Here is a 23309-nt window from a genome sequence, read left to right as displayed (position 1 = left end):
CACTAACTTGAGCAAAATCAAGTCCAGATACCTACCAGTAGCTGGGTGTGTATCTACCGAAATCATGGGAGAATTTGTGAATATTACATAATACCACTGATGTATAACTAACATCCATTGGAACCGGCCCTCTCATTCTCAAGGCTACCTGCTGGTACTAGATTTCTTTAACTTGTTCTGGAGTGAAGGCAATGATTTAACTAGCGGACATCATCGTCTAAGGAGCAAAGCCCTGGCGATCTTGATCTGATATCGGAACGAGCAATCTCCTAAACATCTTGGGACGGATGACCTCAGTCTGGATCATTTCTATGTCATAGTTGTGGCCAGAGCTGCCATTGACATTGATCAATATTACGTATTTTTGGACAAGATTTGCTTCCTGAAAGCAGCTCCATATCGCCGTAGTAATCATTGCTATGAGCGGAACCTCCCCTTACCTCAAAACGACTGTTTCCTGCTATTTTGCCTACTCATGAGCTACCTCATGAGAAGCTCAGGTCGAAGATATCAGCAACTCAAGTCAGAAAAAACTTGGCATACTACACAAAGTATCAATCCACAGATGAGCTACCGTATAGGTTGTATCAACGTACACAGAAGTGAGATTGTACCGATCTAGTAACGAACCCTTTGAATTGCATCACATCGACCGATCTAATCTGAAACCTTATCGAAAACCCAATTCGCCCCATACATAAGGATGACGGCCATCTGATGTCAAAAGTGCGTTGGGATGGGGGAACTGAAATGCTTAAATATTCGCTATTGTTCCCACTCCATAGCATTCTACATATATGCCCATAACAAATACGTTGTATATCCTTTATGAAATCGCCGATGGTTTGAATAACCATGTCGAACCCTTACGAAAGAGAAGCCGAAGACCGCTACGAGGCTCAGAATGATTCCTCCCCTGTTTCTGGAACAGTCAGAGATAATACCTACGCCCATGAAACGCGTTCCGAGCTAAGGAGTCAGATCCCTGTTCAAAAGGACGAAGATGTTGAAGAAGATCCTATCCAGCCTCCATTCTCCAACAGTACGCAACAACTAGGTAAGGTTTTATACTTGTCCAGCGTTCGCGAGGCTCGCTAACCAGCTTGCAGAGAACGACGAAAGAGAGGCTATCGACAGAAGCAACATCTTACGTGGCGACCGCTTACGTCACGCAAAGCCCCGTACTCAGGATGGATATAGTGAAGGACGTGATGAGGACGATCTACCCGAGGATGTTCGTTATGGACAGTCTGGAAGATCTGCCACGGGTGGAATTTTCTAATGCTTTAAATCATTAAAGGCCTGACGTGTAATTCATCTCAAGTGAAACCGTGGGCAATGTACTGTGCCATAATGTACTCGACAAACAAATATTGTTTTAGTTGCATGGTTATTGATTTGGTACTTGACAATCGCATAGTGTGAAATCAGCCGCCACAGAGCCTGAGAGAGCTGATTATCATCCTCTAACCCATAGTTTGCATCTAGTAATCTGATGCATATCACACAGGTGCATTAGCAACACGGCTATGACACAGCCCTCGCGCCTTGAGATTCTTGGAAGATACTAGCCGTAGGACGACCCTTCCGGGTTGATAGTAATTTCCGGGTTAGGCTACGCATATTTGTGATGCGTCTTTCATGGCGCTGCCTTGGGAGAAGCGAGGAACGCTAACCCCGGAATCTATCGAATTCTCTTTCTGTAGATACCCGACAAGTTGATCACATGTCTACTGCACGATTGGCTTCTCCGTCCACTTCGAAGAGGCACAGACGACCAAGTTGATGGAGACCCTAGAGTCCACGAGTTCTCATGACAGGACACGCGTCTGTTACTGTGTCAGCGCTTAAGTTGAGCTGAGCAGGAATGGCAGATATACCACAAATTGTTCCAAAGACTCCTCGAAAAGCTCATTATTTACACCCACACCGCCTGGATGCTCGACCGGGGACAACGGATTCTTGACCACTAAGACAATATCCTCACATTAGCGTCCGGTGAAGTCTTCCAATTCGTGAGCTTGCATACCATATTCAACATAAAGATTGATATAGATCTGCTGCAATGCAATTCGCATGCTTGGACTCTTGAGATCGGTAAGCATTACGAATTTGATGTTGGTAGGCGTCTCGTAATAATGGAGCTTGTATTGATTGGTATGGTAGGTAACGAAGCTGAATGCCAGGTTTCGACCGTCAGTATCAACCTCTTCTCCTGGGTTAGCAGTGGTATGGGGTATTGTCCTCACCTATCATCCTCACCCCCCAATTTGCGCACCATATTCCGGAGGGAGAAGACGGTGCCGAAGATCAGCTTAGCATCGTCATCGGTAGTCCGCGCAGATTGACCCAGCACGGAAGGCAATGCATTGGGAGTGGCAGATGCTTCTGAAGTTGGGCGCGAGGATTTTCCAATAATCGAAGGCGGACGGGGCACCCAACGTCGTTTGTATATACATTCCGCTAAGAAGTGAGAGCAGTCAGTATACCTTTGCTGAGGGTTGGTTAAGAGGCAGAGGCACGTACCATGGCGGTCAAAAATGTAGAAGGAATAAACAACCATTACGGTCAGGAGATAGCAGACAATTCACCACAGAAGTATACACGGGAGCTGACCTGACAAAGGGGAATTAAAGTGCGGAGATCTATAGGGGAGAAGGCTGTCATACAAAGATGTGCCCCCAGAGACCGTTGAATTAGGCTCGTTTAGGTGGACGGGTCGGTATGCTCGTGGGCGGTGAGCGATCCAAAATAAGATCAGATGTTTTGTTTATCGATAAAGATTGACTTGTGCCTGAGGATCCCAATTGGAAAGTTGGAAACTATCAAGCTTCCCTTTTTTTCTTCCATGTTTTATTTATAGGTATCATTATATACTGTAGTGGCATCCTTCTTATTTCCCTCTGGTCCTCATTTCTTCTTCATCTGTGTTCCCTTCCTTTTTCTGCGTGTCTTCCCCAACTTGCAGGTTCGACCGCCCTCTATATCTCCTATAGGTCCATTACAACGTCCTAGCGTTGTCGCCTCTTGTTCTCTTGTGCAGCCCACTTTCTTCCCCACATCTGCCTAGGCATCCGGGTTTCGCGTGTCTGCTCTCTCAACGGAGAATTAGACATCCCCAACTTAAACGTTCTCCCTCTCGTATTTTGGGGATCTCCCTGTTACCTTTTCGTTGCTCATCGTATTCAATGGCCAACGAAAATGCCTTCCCCTCCTCGCAGGATGCTAATCAATTTCCGGGTGGTCGCCCCGGTCTTCGTCATCCGCGACCAGTTCGTTATGCGTAAGCTCTACAACATTTTGATCTTCTTCTCCCTCTCCATTTTCTATGTTTTGTCTCCTGCGGGTTCCCAGCCATTCTAGTGATTGAGCGGGTTGCTAAAAACCACGGTATCAGCTCGACACCTTCATATGAGAGTCCACGAAGGCATTATCGCCGAAACCCAATAGCTAGACGCCCGGTCAAGGTGGTTCTTCAGAGAATATGTTTCATTTCTCTCTGTAGGAAGCTAACTGGACTGGTGGTAGGAAACTCTGGATGCCCGATCTGAATATACCACCAGCCAGGATGATGGTACCGCTGAACACAGAATCAATCAATATGTGATCAAACAAGAAATTGGCAGGGGCTCTTTCGGAGCCGTGCATCTTGCTACGGATCAGTTTGGGAATGAATACGTAAGACCTTCTTTCTGTCTTGGTAGCTTGGTTATGGACATATATCGTGGCATGAAGTACAAAGGAAAAGCAAAACTCCCAGCTAACAAACTGTACACTGAGTAAGGCCGTCAAGGAATTCTCCAAGGCACGGCTTAGGAAACGCGCCCAATCCCACCTGTTACGGAGACCTCGAGGTCCCAAGCGCCCGTCAGATGGCTTCAATTCCCCACTTCACCGTCGTTCTCTGGAAGATCCAGATGAAAAGAGAAATGCCCTTTACCTTATCAAAGAAGAGATAGCTATCATGAAGAAACTGCATCATCACAACCTGGTGTCTCTGATTGAGGTCTTAGACGACCCGACAGAGGATTCTTTATACATGGTTATGGAGATGTGTAAGAAGGGGGTGGTTATGAAAGTTGGGCTTGAAGAAAGAGCCGACCCATATGATGACGAACTCTGTCGCTGTTGGTTCCGCGACCTGATCCTGGGAATAGAATATCTGCACGCTCAGGGCATTGTACACCGCGATATAAAACCAGATAATTGCCTGATAACGAGCGATGACGTTCTCAAGGTAGTGGACTTTGGGGTATCCGAGATGTTCGAGAAAGACTCCGATATGTTCACGGCGAAATCGGCCGGCTCACCTGCTTTCCTCCCACCAGAGCTATGTGTTATCAAACACGGGGATGTCTCGGGGAAAGCGGCCGACATATGGTCTATGGGTGTTACGTTGTACTGTTTGCGGTACGGCAGATTGCCCTTCGAGAAGCAGAGCATCTTCGAGCTGTATGAGGCTATTAAGAGTGACCCAGTGGCATGTGAGGGGGAAACCGATGAAAACTTCAAGGACCTGATGTCACGGATTCTAGAGAAAGATCCGGCCAAAAGGATCCAAATGAGTGATTTGCGAGTAAGTGGCGCGAGCCTTTTCTACTTCCATAACAAAGCATTGCTCACAGAAAGAAACTCAGGAACACCCCTGGGTCACAAGGGATGGGATAGATCCACTATTGCCAGAGAGCGAAAATACTGCTGAAATAGTTGGACTCCCTACTGAAGAGGAAATGAATTTGGCTATCACAAAGACGATTGGTCATGTCCTAGCTGTGGTAAGCTCTATACAGACTTGATTGCGTCTTGAGGCAAGCTAACAAGGAGCCACAGATGAAAGCCGTGAAGAATTTCAAGAGACTAATTGACCCTGCCAAGGCAGACCCACCTATGCAGAGTATTCTTGGACAAGAGTACGAGACGCATTTTGTCCAACCACCCCTTGAAATGGAACCAGAAGAAAGTTTCGCAGCTGGTACTGTTTTAAATTCCAACAAAAGCCAGAGCCTAAACACATACAATAGAAATGCCTGGCAACGTGATGACGTTCTCAAAGGATATCATCTGAATTGCGATGAACCACGCTTACAGCAGCTCCTAGACAACACAGACTCCAGTATCTTTGGGAAACAAGGACCTGTGGTGTCCGATAGCAGTAAGCAGACTGCAAGCGTCGGGCCTGAGAGAAATGACTCGGGCTACATACCTAGCAGCAAAGTACCAGGAACATCTTTCGATGACTTGCAGACCATAACCACACCTGGATCCTCATCTCCTCAAGTTCCACTGTCGAGGACAAGTTCGGTTCTTACTAAGCGCAGCATAGAGGGAACACGTGGACATGCACGAGATCCTTTGGAGGAAGAGTTTCCGTTCTTGTTCATTGGGCCTTCTACTTATACCGGCTCGCCGCCTACGAATACTGGTGACTCTGAGATGGACTACATCTTTGATGAACCGGATAGCATGCTATCTGCAGAACCTTCTGAAATCGACCCATGCCCTGTTGTGAGCGAATCACCGGGTGCAGCAGAGTTTGACATCTACGAGACCGCGTATCGGCAGGAGATTGAGCGTATCCGAATCCGCAGTCTTCCTCGTCAGGGCACTACGCCGAAGGTGTACCTCACTCGACGTGTGGAAGGAAAAGACGAAGTAATGAAATTAGTAGAAGAAAAAATCCCTGGCACAGTCCCCGAAATTGGAAAAAGACTCGCTAAACCATCGGGACCAAGTCTGAGTTCTGCCGTGAGTGCAATAAGGGCTCAGCTAGAGCTGCAAAGGCAACAACAAATGCAAGGCATGGCGGCTAGAACTCCGCACCAAGAATAGGTTCTGTTCACTCAACATTCTGCCTCACTAACGGCATCCATAGCGTTTTCGCTTATCGATACGCTCAATATAGTTCGATGCTTCTCTACCTTGGGGCACGCTACAGCCGTGGACAGATGTCACACTAACCCTTGGAAGTATCGCCGAAATTTGAGCTGTTTTCAAGGCTTTTTCCTTGAGGGCACTTAGAATCTGGGAGAGGACTCTCCACGCGACCTTTGTTTGTGAAGTTATTCCCCTCTGATATCTGCATACTGGCAGCTATGTAATGACAAGTATCTTCTGCTGTCCAAGACTGTATGGCTATGTCATGCTACATACCATACATACCATACATACATACATACATACATATATATATATATACTTTGTAAGGGCAACAGCGCTTGTGCACACAATGACGTTGCACAATTTCCCATTCTATCTGTTGGCAGGTTGCCTGTATTCTTGTAGATGTGGGGGATGTTACGCTGCTTTGTGGAATGGCTCTCATCTCTATAAAAGGTTAGATCCGTACATATACCAGATCTATACAATCTTAAACATAAACGTCCACAACAGGGCATTAACTTTTGAAATGAGTCGCCAATTAGGAGGCTGGAAAGCCGAAGAAAAGGGAAGAAAGAGGACATGGAGATTAGATCAAATAATGCAGCGTTTGAAGATATTCAGCATTCAGTTAAATCCAAACCTTTTGTGCCTCCAGAGAAACGGTCAAAAACCAAAACACACAGCTAGAGGCCCAAGAGATTACTGTCCTGGATAAAGTAGACAAAGACTAAAGAATGAAGCAAAGGTGCAAAATCACGGGATAAAAAAGCGTGATATTCATATCAACTCAGTTTGTTAAGGAGCATCGGCATCAGCACTTGAAATGAACGGAATATAATAGTATTAAGTTATCCCCAGGGCTCGTTTGCGAGTGACAAGGTGTTGACTTTCCTTATACCAGTTCTATGAACCAGAAACACATACAGGACAAAAGTCAGGTTTACTGGCTAGACCTGTAATGATATATCAGGCTTGCCAGCTCAGACATGACGATAAAAATGAAGAGATATCCAAGGAATGCGTTGCTGAGTTCGTTAACTCACCCACAGAATTTGAAGCAAAAGGAATTGAAACAAAGAAGAAAGCAAGTGCGGTGGTGCATGCTGCTCGTAGCCTTCATTTTTAGTAACTCATCACAGGTCATAATAAGTGAGATTTGTGTGTTCAAATCAATGCTATCTATGTCATAACCGACAGTGTAATTCATTCATCATGTCTCAATAGCCTTTTAAACTAGCGAACTTAAATGATCGGGTACCCAGAGTATTGAAGGTCATTCGGCTCGTTTCTCGACCGAAGTGTGCAGAGGCACTTCCGGACCTGAGATAGGTGGTTCATCTGGGCATCTATGAAGGAGAGATCTTCGGCTGCTATCACCGAAAGATATCCGATCTGGTGGGGGTGCCTCAAAGGGTCGCTCCCCAGGCTCCATGCGCGAGATCGTCTCCCTCTGGCCTGAATGTAGTGTTTGCGGGGAAGGTAGTCTCTGTCTCATTTCCGCTGGTCGTGGCAAGTCTCTCACTGGAGGCCCTATGTCACGATGGGGCATATCCCTCATCCCCTGATTTTCATTTGGTCCTGAAAGTCTCGGCGGTCTTCCGGGCGGGGGTACGTAATGCAGATCAGATCGTAGTACACCTGGGTGTCGACTGCCACTAGCATGAGGAATGAACGAGGCAGCCAGAGGTTCTATGTTTGAGGGACTGGTTGGTGTAGAAGGAGCTTTCATTTTGCTAGAACCAGTTCGCCTCGGAGGTGGATAGGTTTCTCCGCGAGCTTCAGCGGCTGCTCTTCGTCTCTCTGATTCGGCTTTGCTGGGTCGACCGCGCTTGCGTGGTGGTTCCCCTCGGGATGGCATGCTCTCCGAACCTGGGGACAACAGGGCTGACGCACCACTCTCACTACTGAACGAAGCTGTACTGGTCGTTGGTCGGGGTTGTATCGCACGCGGCGCTAAGATGGGTCTGTCTGATGGGAAAAGAAGGCGCTTTCGGGTTTGGCTGTTGTCAAGCACAGGGGCTGGAGGTGCCGAGGATTCATGGCGCGGAGGAGGAAAAGGTGCAAAGCTTGGATTGATAGGTAATTGAACATGTTGCGGACACATACTGTAAAATGTCACCTGACAGGAGTTGAGAGAACGGCCTAAACGAATGATATCAGCAAAGCTGGGTTCGAATGTCGAAGTATCCCTCTTTGCGAAACAGCCGGAGAATGACACGGGTAGGGCGTGAGTCTCATAAAGCCGAGCTTCAGAGTAGCAAAGGGCAAGAGCAAGGTGCCGGCAGTCTGTACCTGGAGGAAGGGGTATATCCGCCCAGCTTGGGGTGATATTGAAATCTTGGATCATCTTAACTAGGTGACTAGAGGGTACTCCAGCCTTCTTCAATATTTCAGTAAGCAAAGTGTACTAAGTCTCAGAATATCTACCATCAGCAAACCGTTTGTATAGATGATAATGCACGGGGCTTTCGGAGTTCATCGGTGAGAAGAACAAGTTGTGAAGTCAAGTAAAAATTGGTGGGCCGTCGACAGTAAGATCAAAACAGAAAACAGTAGAGGATAAAGAATATAATATCCTTTCTTACCTTCTCCTCCTCGGTCCATGGTCGTTCTGGTAGATTCGACATATCCAGGTGACCATGGAAGCGAATACGACCGGCTTCCCTCAACAGATAATCCGACAAACAATTCAGAGAGGGGGAAGAAAGAAAGAAAGCAAGAAAGAGGAGCCCAGAGGAGTCAAGCTATAACAAATGTATAGAGAAGGTAAAACGCGTCACGCGACTACGCTGCAGCACATATAAAGCAAAACAAACACCAAACGAAAGATAGGATGATAAATAAACGACCAAAAGAGCCTCCCAAATGGAATGATGCGTCTACTCAACGTATAAACACGTGGTTGCTCAGGAAGCAATCATAAACCACGTTCGCAACGCAACGAGTGGCAGAGATGGACAGTAGACATTGAATAAGGGTTGGACATTCACAGGAGGAATGAATTTCACGAGAGACCTGGACTTGGGGTTTTGCCATGCAGTGTAAATCAAGGGCAAAGGGCTATAAAGCAGAGAACTAGGACTGTAGGAGGAGAATTATTGACATGTAACTTCTATGCTCCAGTCACCTCTATGCAGGGAAGGACAGGGAAAGCCAATGTGAATGAAGGCAAAAAAGGAAGAAGAAGAATACCACCATGGAACCAAAGTAGTTAAAAGAATCTAGTTGAGATGAGCGAATGTTGTTGTGACAGGGGATAGAGAGGGCTTCTCCCCAGCCTAGGAGGGGTGGGAAAATAAAATAAAAAATAAAACCAAGGGACAAGAAAAAAGAAAGAAAGAAAGAAAAAAAAAAAACGAAAAGAACAGAAAGGGAGCGAGAAGAGCCCGTTTCAACGATGCATACTGTCACCAAGCACGCAGTGAAATGACAAGATGGATGGTAAAGGAGGGAAGAAAAAGATACCAGAGGGAATCAATGCAGTAGCCAAGTGACACTCTATCTTCCTCAACAACGATTCTGAGCCAAACGGACTTTTAATTCGGGATTGTACAGAACAGTATCAATGCCGCAAGTATGCGTCCGCCGCCAGCCTAAGGGAACTGCAGGGACTCTCCTTCGTGTCCGCTTGGTTTCTTTTTAGAAACTGAGAGAAAGGAGCCACAAGGAACAGATGAACTAGTGGCAGCAAACCCTACCAAACCCGAGGGGGGATAGGCTGAAAAGTACCAAGCAGAGAGAGAGAGAGAGAGAGAGAGAGTGTGTGTGTGTGTGTGTGTGTGCGTGTGTGTTTCAAAAATGACGGTTTCAGATAATTCCAAACGTTGGTATCTTCCGCCACGGGGAAGGAGGGATCCGAACGAAAGACTCCCATCCCAAGGAGGGGCACATTAAGTCTCCTGGATTATCCGAGCGAGGATCAATCTTGACTGAATTGGAGAGAGCGCGAGAGAGAAACTAAGCATGCACAAAGCTGCAAGTCGATGGACACTCAGACGGAGAAGGATTAAATCAATGCAACAACAGTAGTTTGAAGCTACTGTTGTGCTCCTTCACTACGAATTTCATAAAAGTTAAAAAGAAAAAAAAAAAAAAAGAAAAAGGCGAGAGAGAGAGAGATGGAGACAGAGAGAGACTCTTCCGCGCGGGAAGTACAGTACCCAGGCGTACGTCTCGAGCGCTAGCCGGCTAATGATAGGTGGATAATGGCGCCCCAGAACGTTGGGTCAACTGACTAAAGGTCGACAGGTTGCTCAGAAGTCAGAGCTGAAGCTTTAAAGGGTGGCAGGCTCAGAGTATAAGTCCGGGATGGAGATAGTGCGGTCGATCCATCCTTACAGCAGGTCATCCTGGTGTACTTCGGATAGAGGTCCGCATGGTTACGGACGTACAGGAGACCAAAAAAAAAAAAAAAAAAAAAAGAGGAAAGAAAAAAAAAAAGGAAAAAAAAAAAAAAAAAAAGTGCATTGGCCCTATCGAAGATAGCGGGAATGCACCTCCCAATGACTGGCAGACAGTTGAAAGTAGTGGAGATGGTTTACTCGTAGGATGTCGTTTGATAACCGCAGAGTGGGGTCAAAGGCTCCGCTATTTAGTCGACGCAGACTACAATAATCCTGGGGGCTGGGTCAATGAATGAATTTCATTATTTGGCGAGAAGGCAATGGAACGGGGACTGCAACGACGGCCCAGTCCGTCCATGAGCCACCCATGAATTTAAACGCTCTGATCACATCCTGGTAGGTTTCTCTTGTCTGGTCAGAATATGAAAACATTAGTGTAAACGAGGAAAACAAGCCCTGACTGATGATTATATGACCTTGGAGGGCCAACCTCTATTCCTCCGTAGTTCTGGATTGGTTTTTTGGTTTTTTGGTTTGTTTTATTTATTTATTTATTATTATTTATTCATTTATCTTTCCTTTCCTTTGGGGATCACGGAAGGAGGGGCCGACAGCAAGATGGATCAACATTGCCTGCCCCCAGTCAGAGGACATCCAATGTGTGGATGAGACGACTTCGTTCTTCATCCACATCATATGCAAACTAATGCTACCAGCGCGCTTCTAAAGCTCCGCTAGTACGACATCGTCATCTTAGTAGAGTGCATCGTTATGAAAATAACAATGGACCATGCACGAAGAACCATCAGCGTGCAAGAGAAGCAGCGCCCCCGCTGACTTGAATCAACCGTCCGATAGTAGCCTTGCATTCGACATCTTGTCCTCCGGTCCAGTCCTTTTAAAGTTTCATCTGTCCGTCCAAACGGACGGTGCCGGTGCTGGTGCAGATGTAGAAGATTGACGTTGAGAAAACCAAAGAAGAGAGAATCAAGAAAAGAAAGCAGGATCATTATCCATGGATGTGACGGAAACAAATTCGCGGAAGCTTTACTTCTTCAAAATAAATAATAATAGTAATAATAATCACGATAATCATCATCATAATAATTATAATAGACTTTGGCAGACCAGGGTGGATGTGGCGCCCATGTATTGGTCGTATCAAATTCCAGAACCACCTGTCATGAAGGTGACTTTCATCAACAGACGCGGTAAAGTTTCATCCCCCATAACAAAACTAGGTTTAGTATGGCGGGTGTACGGTGTTGGTTAAGGAAGTCTCGGTGACTTTCTGGCAAAGCAGAATGTTCTTTTGGCCCCACATCTCAGGTACCCGGCGCGCTTGTACATACCAAGTAACTTGGAAATCTATTAGTATCTGGTACGGTACAGACGGTCCACAGAGGCCCTCCGACGTACGACGAGTACAGTCGTACTTGCGGATACTAGTACGTACCTGGCTCTCGGTACCGTTGTTCAATTTCCTTCCTTCTTCCAGACTAAGGGTGACACCGATCCCATCTTTTACCCTTGTTTGCGGGAGTCAAAATTATAGAAACTCGAGTTCGACCAACTAACTACTTAAGTCGACGCACAGATGCCAGTATTGTGTCCTTTGTACGAGTAGTACCAACAGAGAAATGTCTGCATTAGCCTTTTGCCCATCTTCCACTTTCATTGGGGCGAACATGAGAGTATTAAATCAGCCGTACCATTAAGGCTATGATTATCGTGTTGTATTCACGCGGGTTATTACTCTTTCATAATGCAGCCTGTTCTCTTCTTTCTCTCTCTCTCTCTCTCGCGCGCGCGCTCTCACTTTTTTTTTTTTTTTTTTTTTTTTTTTTTGGTTTTTTATTTTTTTTTTTTTTTTTTTTTTTGCTCGTATGATTTTTTTTTTCTATCCTATCTTTCTTCTTTCTGTATTTTTCTAGCTTTTCTTTGGATGAGATGAAAGTTGCGTGGCACACTTCTCCAGCATGTTCGAGACAACACCCGTTCATGCACGGGAACTCGCCCAGATTGGTTTGGCCTCCATCCTGCATGCATTCATCCCTATAATAACCTATCAGAAATACTATTGATGGCACAAAGAATTCCCTCTTGTTCCTCCGTCATGTACTCGTTCGCTTAATTACATACCGTCCAATTATGCGCTTTGGACTTCAATTTGCGATAGCCTCGCCCAATCGCTATGCGCATCAGAATAAACCCCTGTTCAGAAAGGGTACAATCATACCGGAAATGCGAACCCCACCCCTCCTTATGGCGTGTCATGCTAAATATCAGTGCGATGTTCTTGCAGATCCCTCCTCCGATCTCCGGTGTCGTGCGCTCTCACGTACTTCTCAGCCGAGCGAGATCATACCTCCATGGACAAGAGGCTTGTCCGGATTATTTGGGCCACTCACAGCCTATGAATTCTGTATTTGACTCTTGGCATCTCTAGACTTCTCTCGAGAGCAAATCCTTTCTGAGGGTTACTTCGATTGCTTGTATTAGCCCACGTCTTCCCTACTCCATAACCAGCCCATCTGAGAATAGCAGATGAACTCCCCGGAGTAGGGCCCAATGGATGAATGGAATTGCTACATAATACGCAAGCATAGCTTGTAGTAACATATTGCGGCTTGATCAACTTAATGAGACGAATCTCTGCCCTGTCTTTTCATCCCTTTGCCATCTCCTTTCTATTCTTATTTTGTTCGGGCATGCCCCTTGAGTTTGCGAAGCAGCCACCCTGTCTTCATCTTTCCAAGAGTCAAAGGCCGCTTCCGTTTACTTTTTGAAGCTGACATGTTCTAGCTTTCCTTCGGAAAGGCTACAAGGCACATGATTGTTTGTACTCGCTTGAGCCAGTACTCGATAATGCTATCTCTCAAGATTATGGCTCACAGATGAAACGGGTCGAGATTGCAGCTAAGGGAATCAAGAAAGAACAGGTATACGATAGAAGGGGGATGTGGCAAAGTCTATACCTCTAGGGCAGAACTGTGGCCAGGTTACAGTGGCTTGGCCACATCTGCGATGCTGTGTAGTGGTCGCCTTTTACATATCACTACCGCACCACCACGGCGAAATGCGTGAAAAAAGGTCAGAATTGCCCTAGCAAATCAGTTAAGTATTTAGCAAGAGACCTTGTGCAACCGCTTTCGCTTAGATAGAAGCTTGTTGGCTCTATCTAGCTCTTCAACTGGGTGTTTTTCCGTATGTTGAGAGATCCGGAAGTGAATCATGGTGTACAAGGGGGGAGTGAAGTTCATGCGACAGGAACAATAGTTAGGAAGAGGTTATGAATGAATCGATGAATAGTGAATAAGAAATTGGGGAAATATCTTGAGAGAACCCCTCCAGTCAGATTAGAAGCGTATGAAAGCAGTCCGAGAATGGCACTCCCTTGATTCTTGAAATTTTTTTTTCCTTTTTCCTCTTGAATATTTTCTTGGCGCCCGCGGGAAAAAAACGTGGACATTGTTTGACGGTGACTTCGACTTGACTTTTGGTTCAACTCGAATTGTTCCATTTCTCTATCCTCTTTCCCCCCTCATCGCTTCGCCCTCCTTCGCCCTCCTTCGCCCTCATTTTCTCTCTCCTCACCTACACTATCTCCGATTGCCGACCCCCTACTACCACGTCAGACAAACACCCTCTGCCTTCTCCAGCGCATCTACCGACTAGCTTTGATAGCCGGCGCGCGTCGTCCGTGTCGTCATGTCCCCTCATGGCTACGCGGACCGTCGGTCAGAATCCGTAACAGATGCGGTAACCGCGATGAAGCTGGAGCCCGCCGGAGCCACAGATACTCCCGCGGTTAACGGTAGAAGCACCTCGCTGAATGATGACCCCAATGGCGCGTCCCGCTCGCCATCTGGACAGGATATGGATGTTGCGGTTAATTCACGCTCCTCGTCCCAAACTCCCGTCAAAAAGGAAGAGGAGACAGATCACACTACAGATATGGAAGAGAAAGTCGGGGGCGACATCTCCGTCAAACAAGAACCTGGACAGCCGCCTAAATTAACTCGCAGCTCCTCCCAGAAAGTTGTTGCGCGGCCACCACAGCTATTCTCGCACCTTCGAGATAGTACGGCAGAGGCCCAGGCGTCCTTTGAGCTGATGGACAGTTGCACTTATGCAAACAAGTATATGGGCTATACTGAGCATGCGATGGAATGCGATTGTGCTGAAGAATGGGGTAAGTTACGGCTTTTCCTTCTCTCTTCGATTTCCTTGTCTCATTTCCTGTCTTACTCTCACTTACCCTTATGATTCCCTCGTTTTTGCCGCATGATTGTTAACTAGACTCTACTTTACTGCGAACCAGAACCTACCCTCTCCAAAAATGTGGCATGTGGAGAGGATTCCGACTGTATTAACCGGGCGACCAAGATGGAATGTGTGGGCGATTGTGGATGCGGACCGGATTGTCAAAATCAAAGATTCCAACGAAAGGAGTATGCCCAGGTAGCCGTGATTAAGACGGAAAAGAAAGGGTTCGGTCTGCGTGCCGAAGCCGATTTGCGACCGCACCAGTTTATCTACGAGTATGTAGGCGAAGTCATCAACGAAGGCCAGTTCCGGCGGCGCATGAGGCAGTACGACGAAGAGGGGATCAAGCATTTCTATTTTATGTCCCTCAGCAAAGGTGAATTTGTTGATGCGACTAAGAGGGGTAATCTAGGCCGGTTCTGTAACCACTCTTGCAATCCTAACTGCTATGTCGACAAGTGGGTAGTTGGGGAGAAGCTCCGCATGGGTATCTTTGCTGAACGAGACATTCAAGCCGGGGAGGAATTAGTTTTTAACTACAATGTCGACCGGTACGGAGCTGATCCTCAACCATGCTATTGCGGAGAACCGAATTGTACAGGCTTCATTGGTGGGAGGACCCAGACAGAACGTGCCACGAAGTTGTCGAATGCCACGATTGAAGCCCTGGGGATCGAGGATGCAGACGGCTGGGATACGGCGGTGGCGAAGCGGCCACGCAAGAAGAAGATGGGCGAGGATGACGAAGAGTATGTGGATAGTGTCCAGCCGAAGTCTTTGGAGGAGAACGGCGTCACCAAGGTTATGGCGGCTTTGATGCAGTGTCAGGAGAAGTGGATCGCGGTGAAGCTTTTGGGGCGGATCCAACGCTGTGATGATGAGCGTGTTCGCAATCGTGTGGTGAAAATGCATGGGTACCAGATCCTCAATTCGCAGCTCACCATGTGGAAGGACGATTTCAATGTTGTGCTGCAGATTTTGGATATCCTGGATAAGTTTCCGCGCCTCACGCGGAATAAGATCATTGATTCAAAAATAGAGGTTACTATCCAACCACTGACAAGCTGTGGCGACGAGCGTGTCGAGAAGAAGGCGGCTACACTTCTGCAAGTCTGGTCGACCTTGGAGGTAGGCTATCGGATTCCACGCATGAAACGAGATCCGAATGCCACCGCCCAAGCTGTCAATCAATTTGAACGGCGGGAGACCACTCGGGATCAACGACGGCGGTCAAAGTCCCGTAGTCGGTCAAGATCGCGGTCAATTGAGGCCCCCCGGGGGCCTGCAGCTCAAACTCGAGGGGGATACGGACAAAGAAACCCTCACCATCACGGCCCAAGGTCATTTCGTCGTCAGTTCAACCCACTTCCAACAGGGTGGTTCGCCGCTGAGTCGAATGGTCGGACATACTATTACTCGGCACGTGGGGATACCACATGGACCAGACCAACTAAGCCAGCACCTCAACCTCCTCCACCTCCGAAAGAGTCGAAAGACAAAGCTCTGCAAGACATCATCGATGGCATCATGAATGCCAAAGAGAACACGCCTAAGGAGAAAAGCGGTACACCTGGCACGCCGCAAGTATCTAAGCCAATTCCCGTCAAGAAGGAGGGACAGGAGAAATGGAGGGGTTACAGTGAAGATAAACAGAAGAAGATCTATGAGAATACGGTGAGTGTCAATTTATATATAACATATGAATGATAGGGCTAATCATGCATCAGTTGTTCCCGCACATAAAGTATGTAGTGGATAAGTTCAAGCATAAGCTTCCAAAGGAGGACTTGAAACGTTACGCCAAGGATGTAAGTCCCATGCCTAGAGTATACAATACATACATACATACATATTGATACCACCCGCGCATAGGTGGCCAAAAAACTGGTCAACTCTGACTTCAAGAATAACCGAGTCGAGGACCCTACGAAAATCAGCGAAAAGCAGCAGAAGAAAGTCAAAAAGTACTGCAAGGAATTTTTCGACAAAGCCGTCCTAAAGCACCGAGCTTATGAACAACGGAAGGCTGAAAATCAAGCGAAGGGGATGGACTCGAAGGTCGAAACGCCTCAAGCTGCAAGTGACGATGAGGCGCTAGATGTGAAGATGTCTGATGAAGAAGAAGACAAGGCCGATGAGAAAGACACGCCCTTGACTGCAGAAGAACTCCAGGGAGGTATAAAACGGAAGAGAGAGGGAGGTACCGCGGAGGATTCCACCTTGGGCGGGTACAGTTCATCCTCGAAGAGACAAAGATCCTCAACGCCGCTGCCGCCGCCGCCAATAAGTCCTGAAGATGACCCGCAAAACATCGATAATGCAAAGAAAACCTTAAGAGATGATATTGATAGTAGGAGTGAAAACCACGAGTTCACTCCACCACCTCCCCCTCCCCCTCCACCAGACGATGAGATCCCGAGCGAATCCCCAGAATCAGATCACGCCATAGATCAATCACCATCTAAAGCTGAGTATACTACGGATATGACCAAGCTCGAACCATCTCAACCTGAGATTGAAGGAAAGGTATGATAATGGGAATACCGACCTACCTCCCATAAAAAAAAAAAAGCAACTTAATATTTTTATCAGCATTTTGGACTGGTGTTCACGGAGTTGATTCCGGCAGATTATTTATGTTAAGCCCGGGTCTAGCGGGTTCTAATTTTTGTCTGTACTTCCTCCTAAACATGCTTCGCACTATTTCTCTCCCTACCGACTCGACCTCCATCTTTCTTTTCTCTTGTCTTTTCCTTTCTTCTACACTCCAACATATTCTCTTCGCCTTGACGCTTTTGTCTTATGTACCCTTCCAATACCCCTCATACCCCCTAGTGTTGTCGCATACTTTTTTCACAATATGCCAGCAAGAAGGAACATACTGGAACAGGATGCAAACCAAGCACCTAAACCTGTATATTTAGTCAACTTCAGATACGTCTCTGCGTTCGATTCTGATAGTAGTCGGAATAGTATATGTTGGGTTGGGTTTTGGTAGACAGACATCTCTACCAAACATATAACCAGGTTTCAGATTCCGTATACAAGGATATCACTTCACTGGGCCCTAGGTACTTCTCTATATTGACTATGGCTGAGGTACTGGGTGCTATTCTAGGTCGTTACCGGGTCGTTATTGACCGTGTCCTATTCAATATATGATCAAGAATTAGAGACAGGCTGGATGAAGCATCTCACATTGTAAACGTGTATGCGCACAAGGCATACACATTAATATACGACAATTCTGAGTGAATAAATCCCAAATAATAACACCGCCCATGATGACAACCTAGTAGAAACTCTCCACAATGCTCTCCTTGTGAGCATTGCCCATACCGGCACCGCGAGGGCCCATTTCTCCTAAGCGGAACACGCTTTCAATGACACTTAATTCTGTCGCTGTCGTATCCAGGCCCGTTACGGCCAACCAATCGTTGACAACCATACCAGCGCCAACAACAGCACTACCACGATTCACACTACCAGCGACGAGAGGCACCTGGAGGAGAGAGGAGAGCTCGTCCTGATCACGAATGGAGGTCTTGGGGTGCACGATACCGCCCTGGTTGGAGAGAGCCATGTATGAGCCCGTCAGGACATTGTCAGCAATAGTCTGTCGGAAAACTTCAACACCGAGGACGTCGGCGATTCTAGGAAAATTTGTCAGCACTTTGATTCCGCATCATAAAGTAGCCAAGGGGCAATGGTGGTGGAGGTAGTACATTTCTTCTGTTTCTCGCTCCAAATCCGGATGTATCAAGGCGACATGGTCATTGCAGCAGATGACATTTCCCAGAGCTGATAGACGCTCTTCTATCCGTTGAATCTTGACCGAGTCTGGGAGCGTATTCCGGAGATGCTGCAGTTCCTGATCTGTGGTGGTGGTGGGGACTAGAAGGCCCTTGCGATTACTATTCGACGTGTGAGTCCCATTGTACTATGGCATAAGGGCCAGAGCAGAACATCTAGTGAGTTCTGAGACATACCCCGCTGTTAGACGGCCAACAATCCTAGTACCAGCAATAGTAGCGTGACAAATGGGGATGACATCTTGGAGTTCGGCCTCGAATACACTGCGCAAGTCAGTTTGCTAGTTTGCGGGACCTGCGTACAACTGCACGTACCTGTAAAAGTTCTCCGAGGCTCCGATAGCGACAACCGCATATGAATTGGTGAGACGAGCGAAGACGCCAACCCTGCATGGTGAATATCACAGTTAACACCTGTACGTAGCCACCTTTATTTGTTGCCCTCTCTCTCTAAAATAAAGAAAAATCCAATTTGTGTTCAGAGGGGGGAAAAAGTTGGCAACTATATTCCACTCACTCGTTGGAGTTCTCAAACTGCGCGCGAACCGCCATAATTCAAAGCTTTCGATCGTGTTCAAGCGATAGCTTCAGTTTGGAAAGATTAAAGATTACCCGTAGGAAGGAAGAGACAGGAGATAATCTCAAACAATGAGGCGAGGAGGAAGATGGGAGAATCTGCGAGGTGGGGTGGGTGATAAGAGGCAGAAACTGTCGTTAGATGGACGTGACAGAGAACGGGGAATGCGCGAGGATCAGCAGTACCCGTGACAAGATTCTGGTAGGAGCAATTGGCGGTTCACGCTCAACTGATATAGGAATTAAATTGTCCGAGAGAAGGTACGAAGCAACGCAAGAAAAGATCAATGCAAAGGAAAAGCAGCCTCAAATCCCACCACCCCACCCGCGGGGCTAGACCCAATCGGGGCGGAGTCACGGTGAAGAGTCATGAGAGGAGTCATCATTATTCATTCTGATGCTCGGTGGGTCTGCTTCTCACCTCCGTCGAGTTTTTTGCATCCTTCATTCTCCTCCGTTGTTGATCTTTTTTTTCTCATACTAATAATCAATGAGATTCAAATATCGAGTTATCTTCTTGCATGTAGAATACATCCGGTTCGTATTGCTCCTATATTGATACACAGAGGGTATGCATGATACCACCGCATCCACTGTAAATACTACTATCTTGGGATATTACATCAAGCCCACGCTCCAAAGACTTCTCAACCACCCGTGTGATAAAACCAACAAGATAAGAAGAGACAAAAAAAAAGGAAGATAGAAAAACCACCACCCAATCAGCACATAACTCCCGACGTGAACCAGCATTACTATTTTGGCGTAGACCGTAGCTCCGTATTGATATCAAACCCTGGCAGATCCAAAGAATATAGTGTGTTTGCAAAACTGGACAAAAGGAAACAAAACATTTATTGTGAGAAAACGAACAGAAACTCATATCATCCATTCGTGACTGTCTAGTATGGAGGGCGAGGCCCAGGTGGCGGGGCTGTAGGCGGTGGTGGCGGCGGATAATACAAACTCTGTGGATGATGACTTGCCAAGTAATTAGGTAGCGGAGGCCGTTGGAAGTTAGACCCCGGGGGAGGGGGAAGCTGTGGAGGTCCACCCCTACTCGCGAATGGATCTGGGAGACCAAGTTGCTCACTGATGGGCGGAATTTGCTGCCCAGCAGGGAGGAGCCGACGGGGCTGTTGCCGTTGGGGTGTGGGGGGCGGCAGCACGAAAGATCGAGGATCTGTCGGCCCGTGAGACACCTGTGAAGGCTGCGGAAGGAGAGCTCTGTGTGCCGAAAGCCGCGGTGTGGTTTGGGATAAGGTAGGACGAGGGAGCTCAGCGGCTGCCACATCAGCCAATGCGAACAAGGCTGTCGGGCGCGTATCAGGGAAGGCAGGGTTTAGCTGGTTCTCTACACTGGCTTTCTGGCGCACCTCAACGATACCAGTCGCCTCTAGTAAGAGGTCTATGATTTCTCGGGCAGAAAAGCCAGCAAAAGGTCCAGCTTCCCTCATCTCCTTCATCTGTGGGTCGATATCATCGCCTAACTTAGCACGCTGGACGAAATCGTCCCAGCCATACCTAGCACGGTCGTAGGAAGCGGCTCCAGCAGGATTCCGTACGAAGGAAGAATTGAACCCCCTCACGACTTCTTTTGCTGGTGGAATAACACGCTCAGGCTCGGTTTCAGAGCCATCAGTCTGGGACGATGTTAGCTTATTGCGTTTGCATAATGATCCTGAATAAAAAGCTGACATACTTCAGTGTGCTCATCATCCTCCGCAGCACGTCGGCCTTCCACAAATGCCATATATTCTCCCTGGCTTGCAAAGAAATGTTCTTCTTTGATGTACCGGGCTGACGCCTGTAATCGTTTGTCATCAGCAGCAGCTCCTGAAAGGAAGAAAATCGAATGAAATCGGACTTACTCGGAATCTTTCCTCGATCGCTTCTCTATTAGCGGCGAAAAGCCTATTTTCTTGCTCAACTCGGAGCTCATATTCATGGCGGAAAACCTCCAGCCTCTCTTCGAGCCTCGCCTTCAGGAGTGTGTTAATTTGTTCATACTCGGGTACATTTCTGTGGGCGTTCTTATCGCGGGAAAGCTTTTTCTGGGACTGTGAAGCTAAGACAGCCAAAGCCAATCGTTGGGCAGCTGCCACCTTCCTAAATGCTTTATCCAGTTCCCGTTGTCGATCCCGGAGCTTTTGGGTGGCTGCACTAGGAGAAGGAGAACGGTCGTGCTCGACATCACTTGACCGATCATATTGACGCCCAATGCGCCCGCCACGAGCAGCACGAGCACCGCCACGACCTCGTTTGCTTGAGCCGGAGCGTGCTGCAGCTCTGCTACGCCCACCGCGGCCTCGTCCTCGACTACGTCCGCCACGAAGTGCCTTCCCAATTGTGGGTTCTGTGGCATTCTCCGGAGTTGATTCTTCAATATCTTCCGTTATTTGACGGGATTCATCGCCAGGTTTAGATTCTTCCACCTCATCATCGGGAGAGCGCGACGCATTTTTGATATCGGTACTTCCCTGTAACGTTTGTTCTGCCGTACGATCGAGCTCCCCATCCTCCACTTTTAATATTTGGCGAGGAAGATCAACAATACTGGTAAGCCCTGTAGTACCTTGGTTTTCTAGCTCCGAAGATCTGCGCTTTCGAGATCCAGATGAACTAGAAGTTTTCGCAGGACTAGGCATACCCTCGATCTCCTGGCCGTTCACCTCATTCGTTTCATGATTGTCCTCCTGGTACGTGGGGCCCGCCGGTAGTTCTTCTGCAGCTTGAGTTGATTCCATGAATTCATGTGGATCTTGATCATCTTCTGTTTCTTTAAGTCCTTCGACAGTTTCTGGGATAATGTCTTCCGGGGATGGGGGTCTCATATCGGCGGTTGCGTTCGAGTTCACGCTGCTTTGAATAGTGTCAAGTGCAGCATCCACAGCTTGCCGGCTTCTATTCCTAGTTCTACTACTAGGAGTAACCCCCTTGGAGGGGCTTGCTTCGAACTGTTTGGTAATGACTGCTTCAGAGGAAGCGTTATCGTTAAAAGATGTGTTGACGTGAGACCGCAGTCTAGCAGACTGTCTCGTACTTCTTGGAGTTTCCTCGGCTGCTGGTCCTCGTCTGACCCTCTTAGACCGCGGGGTTTCAGGCACATTCAAGGCTGTTCCGTCAAACTGACTTGCTGCGGGTGCGGGTGCGGGTGCCGCAGCTGCAACAGGTGCTGCGGCGCGAGTTCGAGAAGCCCGGGTCTCGCGAGCAGCATTCGATGGGCTATTTGTTCCATTGTTTGTTGCGTTGTTCAACGCATTTCTTGCAGCGCTATTAGCTCGAGCAGCACGGGTACTGAGCGTGATTATACGCGACAAAGGGCGATTATTACTACTCCTATTATGCATTGGATGGTTTGTGCTGTTCTTGTTGTTATCCGTGTGGTTCGCCCGCGCATCTTGACTTGCACGTAGACTCCGTGTCACGCGGATATGAGCAGTATCACCAACGGTAGAGTCTATGTAGCAATCAGTACCTACGAAAGATGATAGCAGCTCTCCGTAATACTTACTAGGCGTTTTGGGGGGGAGACCTGCGCCTGTTGCGCTGCCAGTAGGCGCTGCAGCTGACCCTTTGGTGGAGTCAAGTTTACGTTTAATGCCCGCCATCGCAATTCTCTGTATCCAGTTGTCAGTAAGGGTGCGGTCACAAGGAAGATTGTTGAGAAGGGGGAGCTTTGACAAGAGATAGCTCTTTGGAAGTATCCAACGATAAGCTAGAGAAAACAAGAAGAAAAAAAAAAAAGAAGAAGGCGGAGACGGAGACCAACATCAATCAGGCACACATCTTGATAAGAAGGTTCAGTCAGGAACAAGAAGGGGGGGAGGATATAGCCAGCCGAAAGGTGGCGCACATATACTAGAGGATAAGAACATATGAGGGAGGGGACCACTCGGGATTAAGAACAGATAGTAAACCGAGGTCAGAAAGAGAATAAGGACATCATGGTACAGGGATAGAAACCGATTGAGAGTGTAAAAAGCTTGACCAGCATGAGTGAATGGCCCGAAGCGCCGAGCAGATGACTATGCTAAAAGGACAAGAGCGCATTTTGATTGAAGAAAAACGCAGTCAAGGAGATTGGGGGAGGAACAGGAAATGGGCGCAAGAGTAGAAAAGCCAATGAAGAATGCTGGTGGAAAACTAACTTACCCAAAGACTAGGTGCGATGACACATGCGACAGGACGGAGAGAGTTGTTGCAAGTAGTGAAGCAAGTAGGAGTAGTAAGTAGTAAGTGGATGGAGTAAAAAGTGGTTCGGCCAAGTGGATCACCGTGAGAAAAGGTAAAGTAGAATTTAGTCGCCGGAAGTAGTAAGTCAAGTAGGAGAACGGGTTGTACGAGGAACCTGGAGCGCTCCGGCAGGTCCAGGAATTGAGGAGATAGGATTTACGGAGAAGAAAAGAAAAACTGAAGAATGTAATCA

General features: G+C 47.5%; 7 protein-coding genes across 7 annotated transcripts; 3 read left to right on the top strand and 4 right to left on the bottom strand.

The window, feature by feature from the left end:
- Nucleotides 1-781: 781 nt before the first annotated feature.
- On the top strand, nt 782-2024 carry BDV37DRAFT_220634 (uncharacterized protein). The gene is made up of 2 exons (XM_032080159.1): nt 782-1057; nt 1110-2024. Exons 1-2 carry the CDS (start codon nt 856-858, stop codon nt 1280-1282), a joined length of 375 nt encoding a protein of 124 aa, XP_031937106.1. The 5' UTR covers nt 782-855; the 3' UTR covers nt 1283-2024.
- BDV37DRAFT_259355 (TRAPP subunit BET5) lies at nt 1195-2731 on the bottom strand. Its single transcript, XM_032083132.1, has 5 exons — nt 2527-2731; nt 2250-2463; nt 2030-2175; nt 1881-1969; nt 1195-1829 (listed from the first exon to the last, which is right to left on the bottom strand). The coding sequence occupies exons 1-5, from the start codon at nt 2561-2563 to the stop codon at nt 1812-1814; spliced, it is 504 nt and encodes a 167-aa protein (XP_031937105.1). The 5' UTR covers nt 2564-2731; the 3' UTR covers nt 1195-1811.
- Nucleotides 2732-2819: 88 nt separating this feature from the next.
- BDV37DRAFT_259352 (putative calcium/calmodulin dependent protein kinase) lies at nt 2820-6298 on the top strand. The gene is made up of 6 exons (XM_032083131.1): nt 2820-3283; nt 3398-3467; nt 3529-3678; nt 3785-4576; nt 4638-4775; nt 4831-6298. Exons 1-6 carry the CDS (start codon nt 3189-3191, stop codon nt 5827-5829), a joined length of 2244 nt encoding a protein of 747 aa, XP_031937104.1. The 5' UTR covers nt 2820-3188; the 3' UTR covers nt 5830-6298.
- Nucleotides 6299-6629: 331 nt separating this feature from the next.
- On the bottom strand, nt 6630-8477 carry BDV37DRAFT_259350 (putative AT DNA binding protein). Its single transcript, XM_032083130.1, has one exon. The coding sequence runs from the start codon at nt 8225-8227 to the stop codon at nt 7154-7156; it is 1074 nt and encodes a 357-aa protein (XP_031937103.1). The 5' UTR covers nt 8228-8477; the 3' UTR covers nt 6630-7153.
- A 5363-nt stretch (nt 8478-13840) lies between these two features.
- On the top strand, nt 13841-17497 carry set2 (SET and WW domain protein). The gene is made up of 4 exons (XM_032080158.1): nt 13841-14418; nt 14548-16166; nt 16220-16300; nt 16365-17497. Exons 1-4 carry the CDS (start codon nt 13935-13937, stop codon nt 17022-17024), a joined length of 2844 nt encoding a protein of 947 aa, XP_031937102.1. The 5' UTR covers nt 13841-13934; the 3' UTR covers nt 17025-17497.
- A 222-nt stretch (nt 17498-17719) lies between these two features.
- Nucleotides 17720-19052, bottom strand: BDV37DRAFT_220488 (translation initiation factor 6). Its single transcript, XM_032080157.1, has 5 exons — nt 18822-19052; nt 18620-18691; nt 18482-18568; nt 18218-18406; nt 17720-18145 (listed from the first exon to the last, which is right to left on the bottom strand). The coding sequence occupies exons 1-5, from the start codon at nt 18854-18856 to the stop codon at nt 17785-17787; spliced, it is 744 nt and encodes a 247-aa protein (XP_031937101.1). The 5' UTR covers nt 18857-19052; the 3' UTR covers nt 17720-17784.
- Nucleotides 19053-19388: 336 nt separating this feature from the next.
- BDV37DRAFT_220479 (uncharacterized protein) lies at nt 19389-22645 on the bottom strand. Its single transcript, XM_032080156.1, has 5 exons — nt 22565-22645; nt 22395-22500; nt 20752-22340; nt 20583-20687; nt 19389-20523 (listed from the first exon to the last, which is right to left on the bottom strand). The coding sequence occupies exons 2-5, from the start codon at nt 22489-22491 to the stop codon at nt 19783-19785; spliced, it is 2532 nt and encodes an 843-aa protein (XP_031937100.1). The 5' UTR covers nt 22492-22500; nt 22565-22645; the 3' UTR covers nt 19389-19782.
- Between the last annotated feature and the right edge of the window lie 664 nt (nt 22646-23309).

This window comes from Aspergillus pseudonomiae (genome assembly GCF_009193645.1).
Source record: "Aspergillus pseudonomiae strain CBS 119388 unplaced genomic scaffold BDV37scaffold_89, whole genome shotgun sequence".
In the NCBI taxonomy this organism is placed as follows: Eukaryota; Fungi; Ascomycota; class Eurotiomycetes; order Eurotiales; family Aspergillaceae; genus Aspergillus; species Aspergillus pseudonomiae.
Note: the sequence above shows the minus strand (reverse complement) of the source record. Positions and strands in the feature narration are given on the sequence as shown.

Coding starts and splice junctions, on each gene's coding strand:
- BDV37DRAFT_220634 (XM_032080159.1), top strand. CDS start 856: ATGTCGAACCCTTACGAAAGAGAAGCCGAAGACCGCTACGAGGCTCAG. Junction 1,058..1,109: donor CAACAGTACGCAACAACTAG/GTAAGGTTTTAT, acceptor ACCAGCTTGCAG/AGAACGACGAAAGAGAGGCT.
- BDV37DRAFT_259355 (XM_032083132.1), bottom strand. CDS start 2,563: ATGGTTGTTTATTCCTTCTACATTTTTGACCGCCATG. Junction 2,464..2,526: donor CTACATTTTTGACCGCCATG/GTACGTGCCTCT, acceptor CTCACTTCTTAG/CGGAATGTATATACAAACGA. Junction 2,176..2,249: donor TTGGGGGGTGAGGATGATAG/GTGAGGACAATA, acceptor CCTGGCATTCAG/CTTCGTTACCTACCATACCA.
- BDV37DRAFT_259352 (XM_032083131.1), top strand. CDS start 3,189: ATGGCCAACGAAAATGCCTTCCCCTCCTCGCAGGATGCTAATCAATTT. Junction 3,679..3,784: donor ATCAGTTTGGGAATGAATAC/GTAAGACCTTCT, acceptor ACACTGAGTAAG/GCCGTCAAGGAATTCTCCAA. Junction 4,776..4,830: donor TTGGTCATGTCCTAGCTGTG/GTAAGCTCTATA, acceptor AAGGAGCCACAG/ATGAAAGCCGTGAAGAATTT.
- BDV37DRAFT_259350 (XM_032083130.1), bottom strand. CDS start 8,227: ATGATCCAAGATTTCAATATCACCCCAAGCTGGGCGGATATACCCCTT.
- set2 (XM_032080158.1), top strand. CDS start 13,935: ATGTCCCCTCATGGCTACGCGGACCGTCGGTCAGAATCCGTAACAGAT. Junction 14,419..14,547: donor CGATTGTGCTGAAGAATGGG/GTAAGTTACGGC, acceptor ACTGCGAACCAG/AACCTACCCTCTCCAAAAAT. Junction 16,167..16,219: donor AGAAGATCTATGAGAATACG/GTGAGTGTCAAT, acceptor ATCATGCATCAG/TTGTTCCCGCACATAAAGTA.
- BDV37DRAFT_220488 (XM_032080157.1), bottom strand. CDS start 18,856: ATGGCGGTTCGCGCGCAGTTTGAGAACTCCAACGA. Junction 18,569..18,619: donor GCCTCGGAGAACTTTTACAG/GTACGTGCAGTT, acceptor TGACTTGCGCAG/TGTATTCGAGGCCGAACTCC. Junction 18,407..18,481: donor GTTGGCCGTCTAACAGCGGG/GTATGTCTCAGA, acceptor CACGTCGAATAG/TAATCGCAAGGGCCTTCTAG.
- BDV37DRAFT_220479 (XM_032080156.1), bottom strand. CDS start 22,491: ATGGCGGGCATTAAACGTAAACTTGACTCCACCAAAGGGTCAGCTGCA. Junction 22,341..22,394: donor TCTCCCCCCCAAAACGCCTA/GTAAGTATTACG, acceptor ATTGCTACATAG/ACTCTACCGTTGGTGATACT. Junction 20,688..20,751: donor CGATCGAGGAAAGATTCCGA/GTAAGTCCGATT, acceptor AAACGATTACAG/GCGTCAGCCCGGTACATCAA.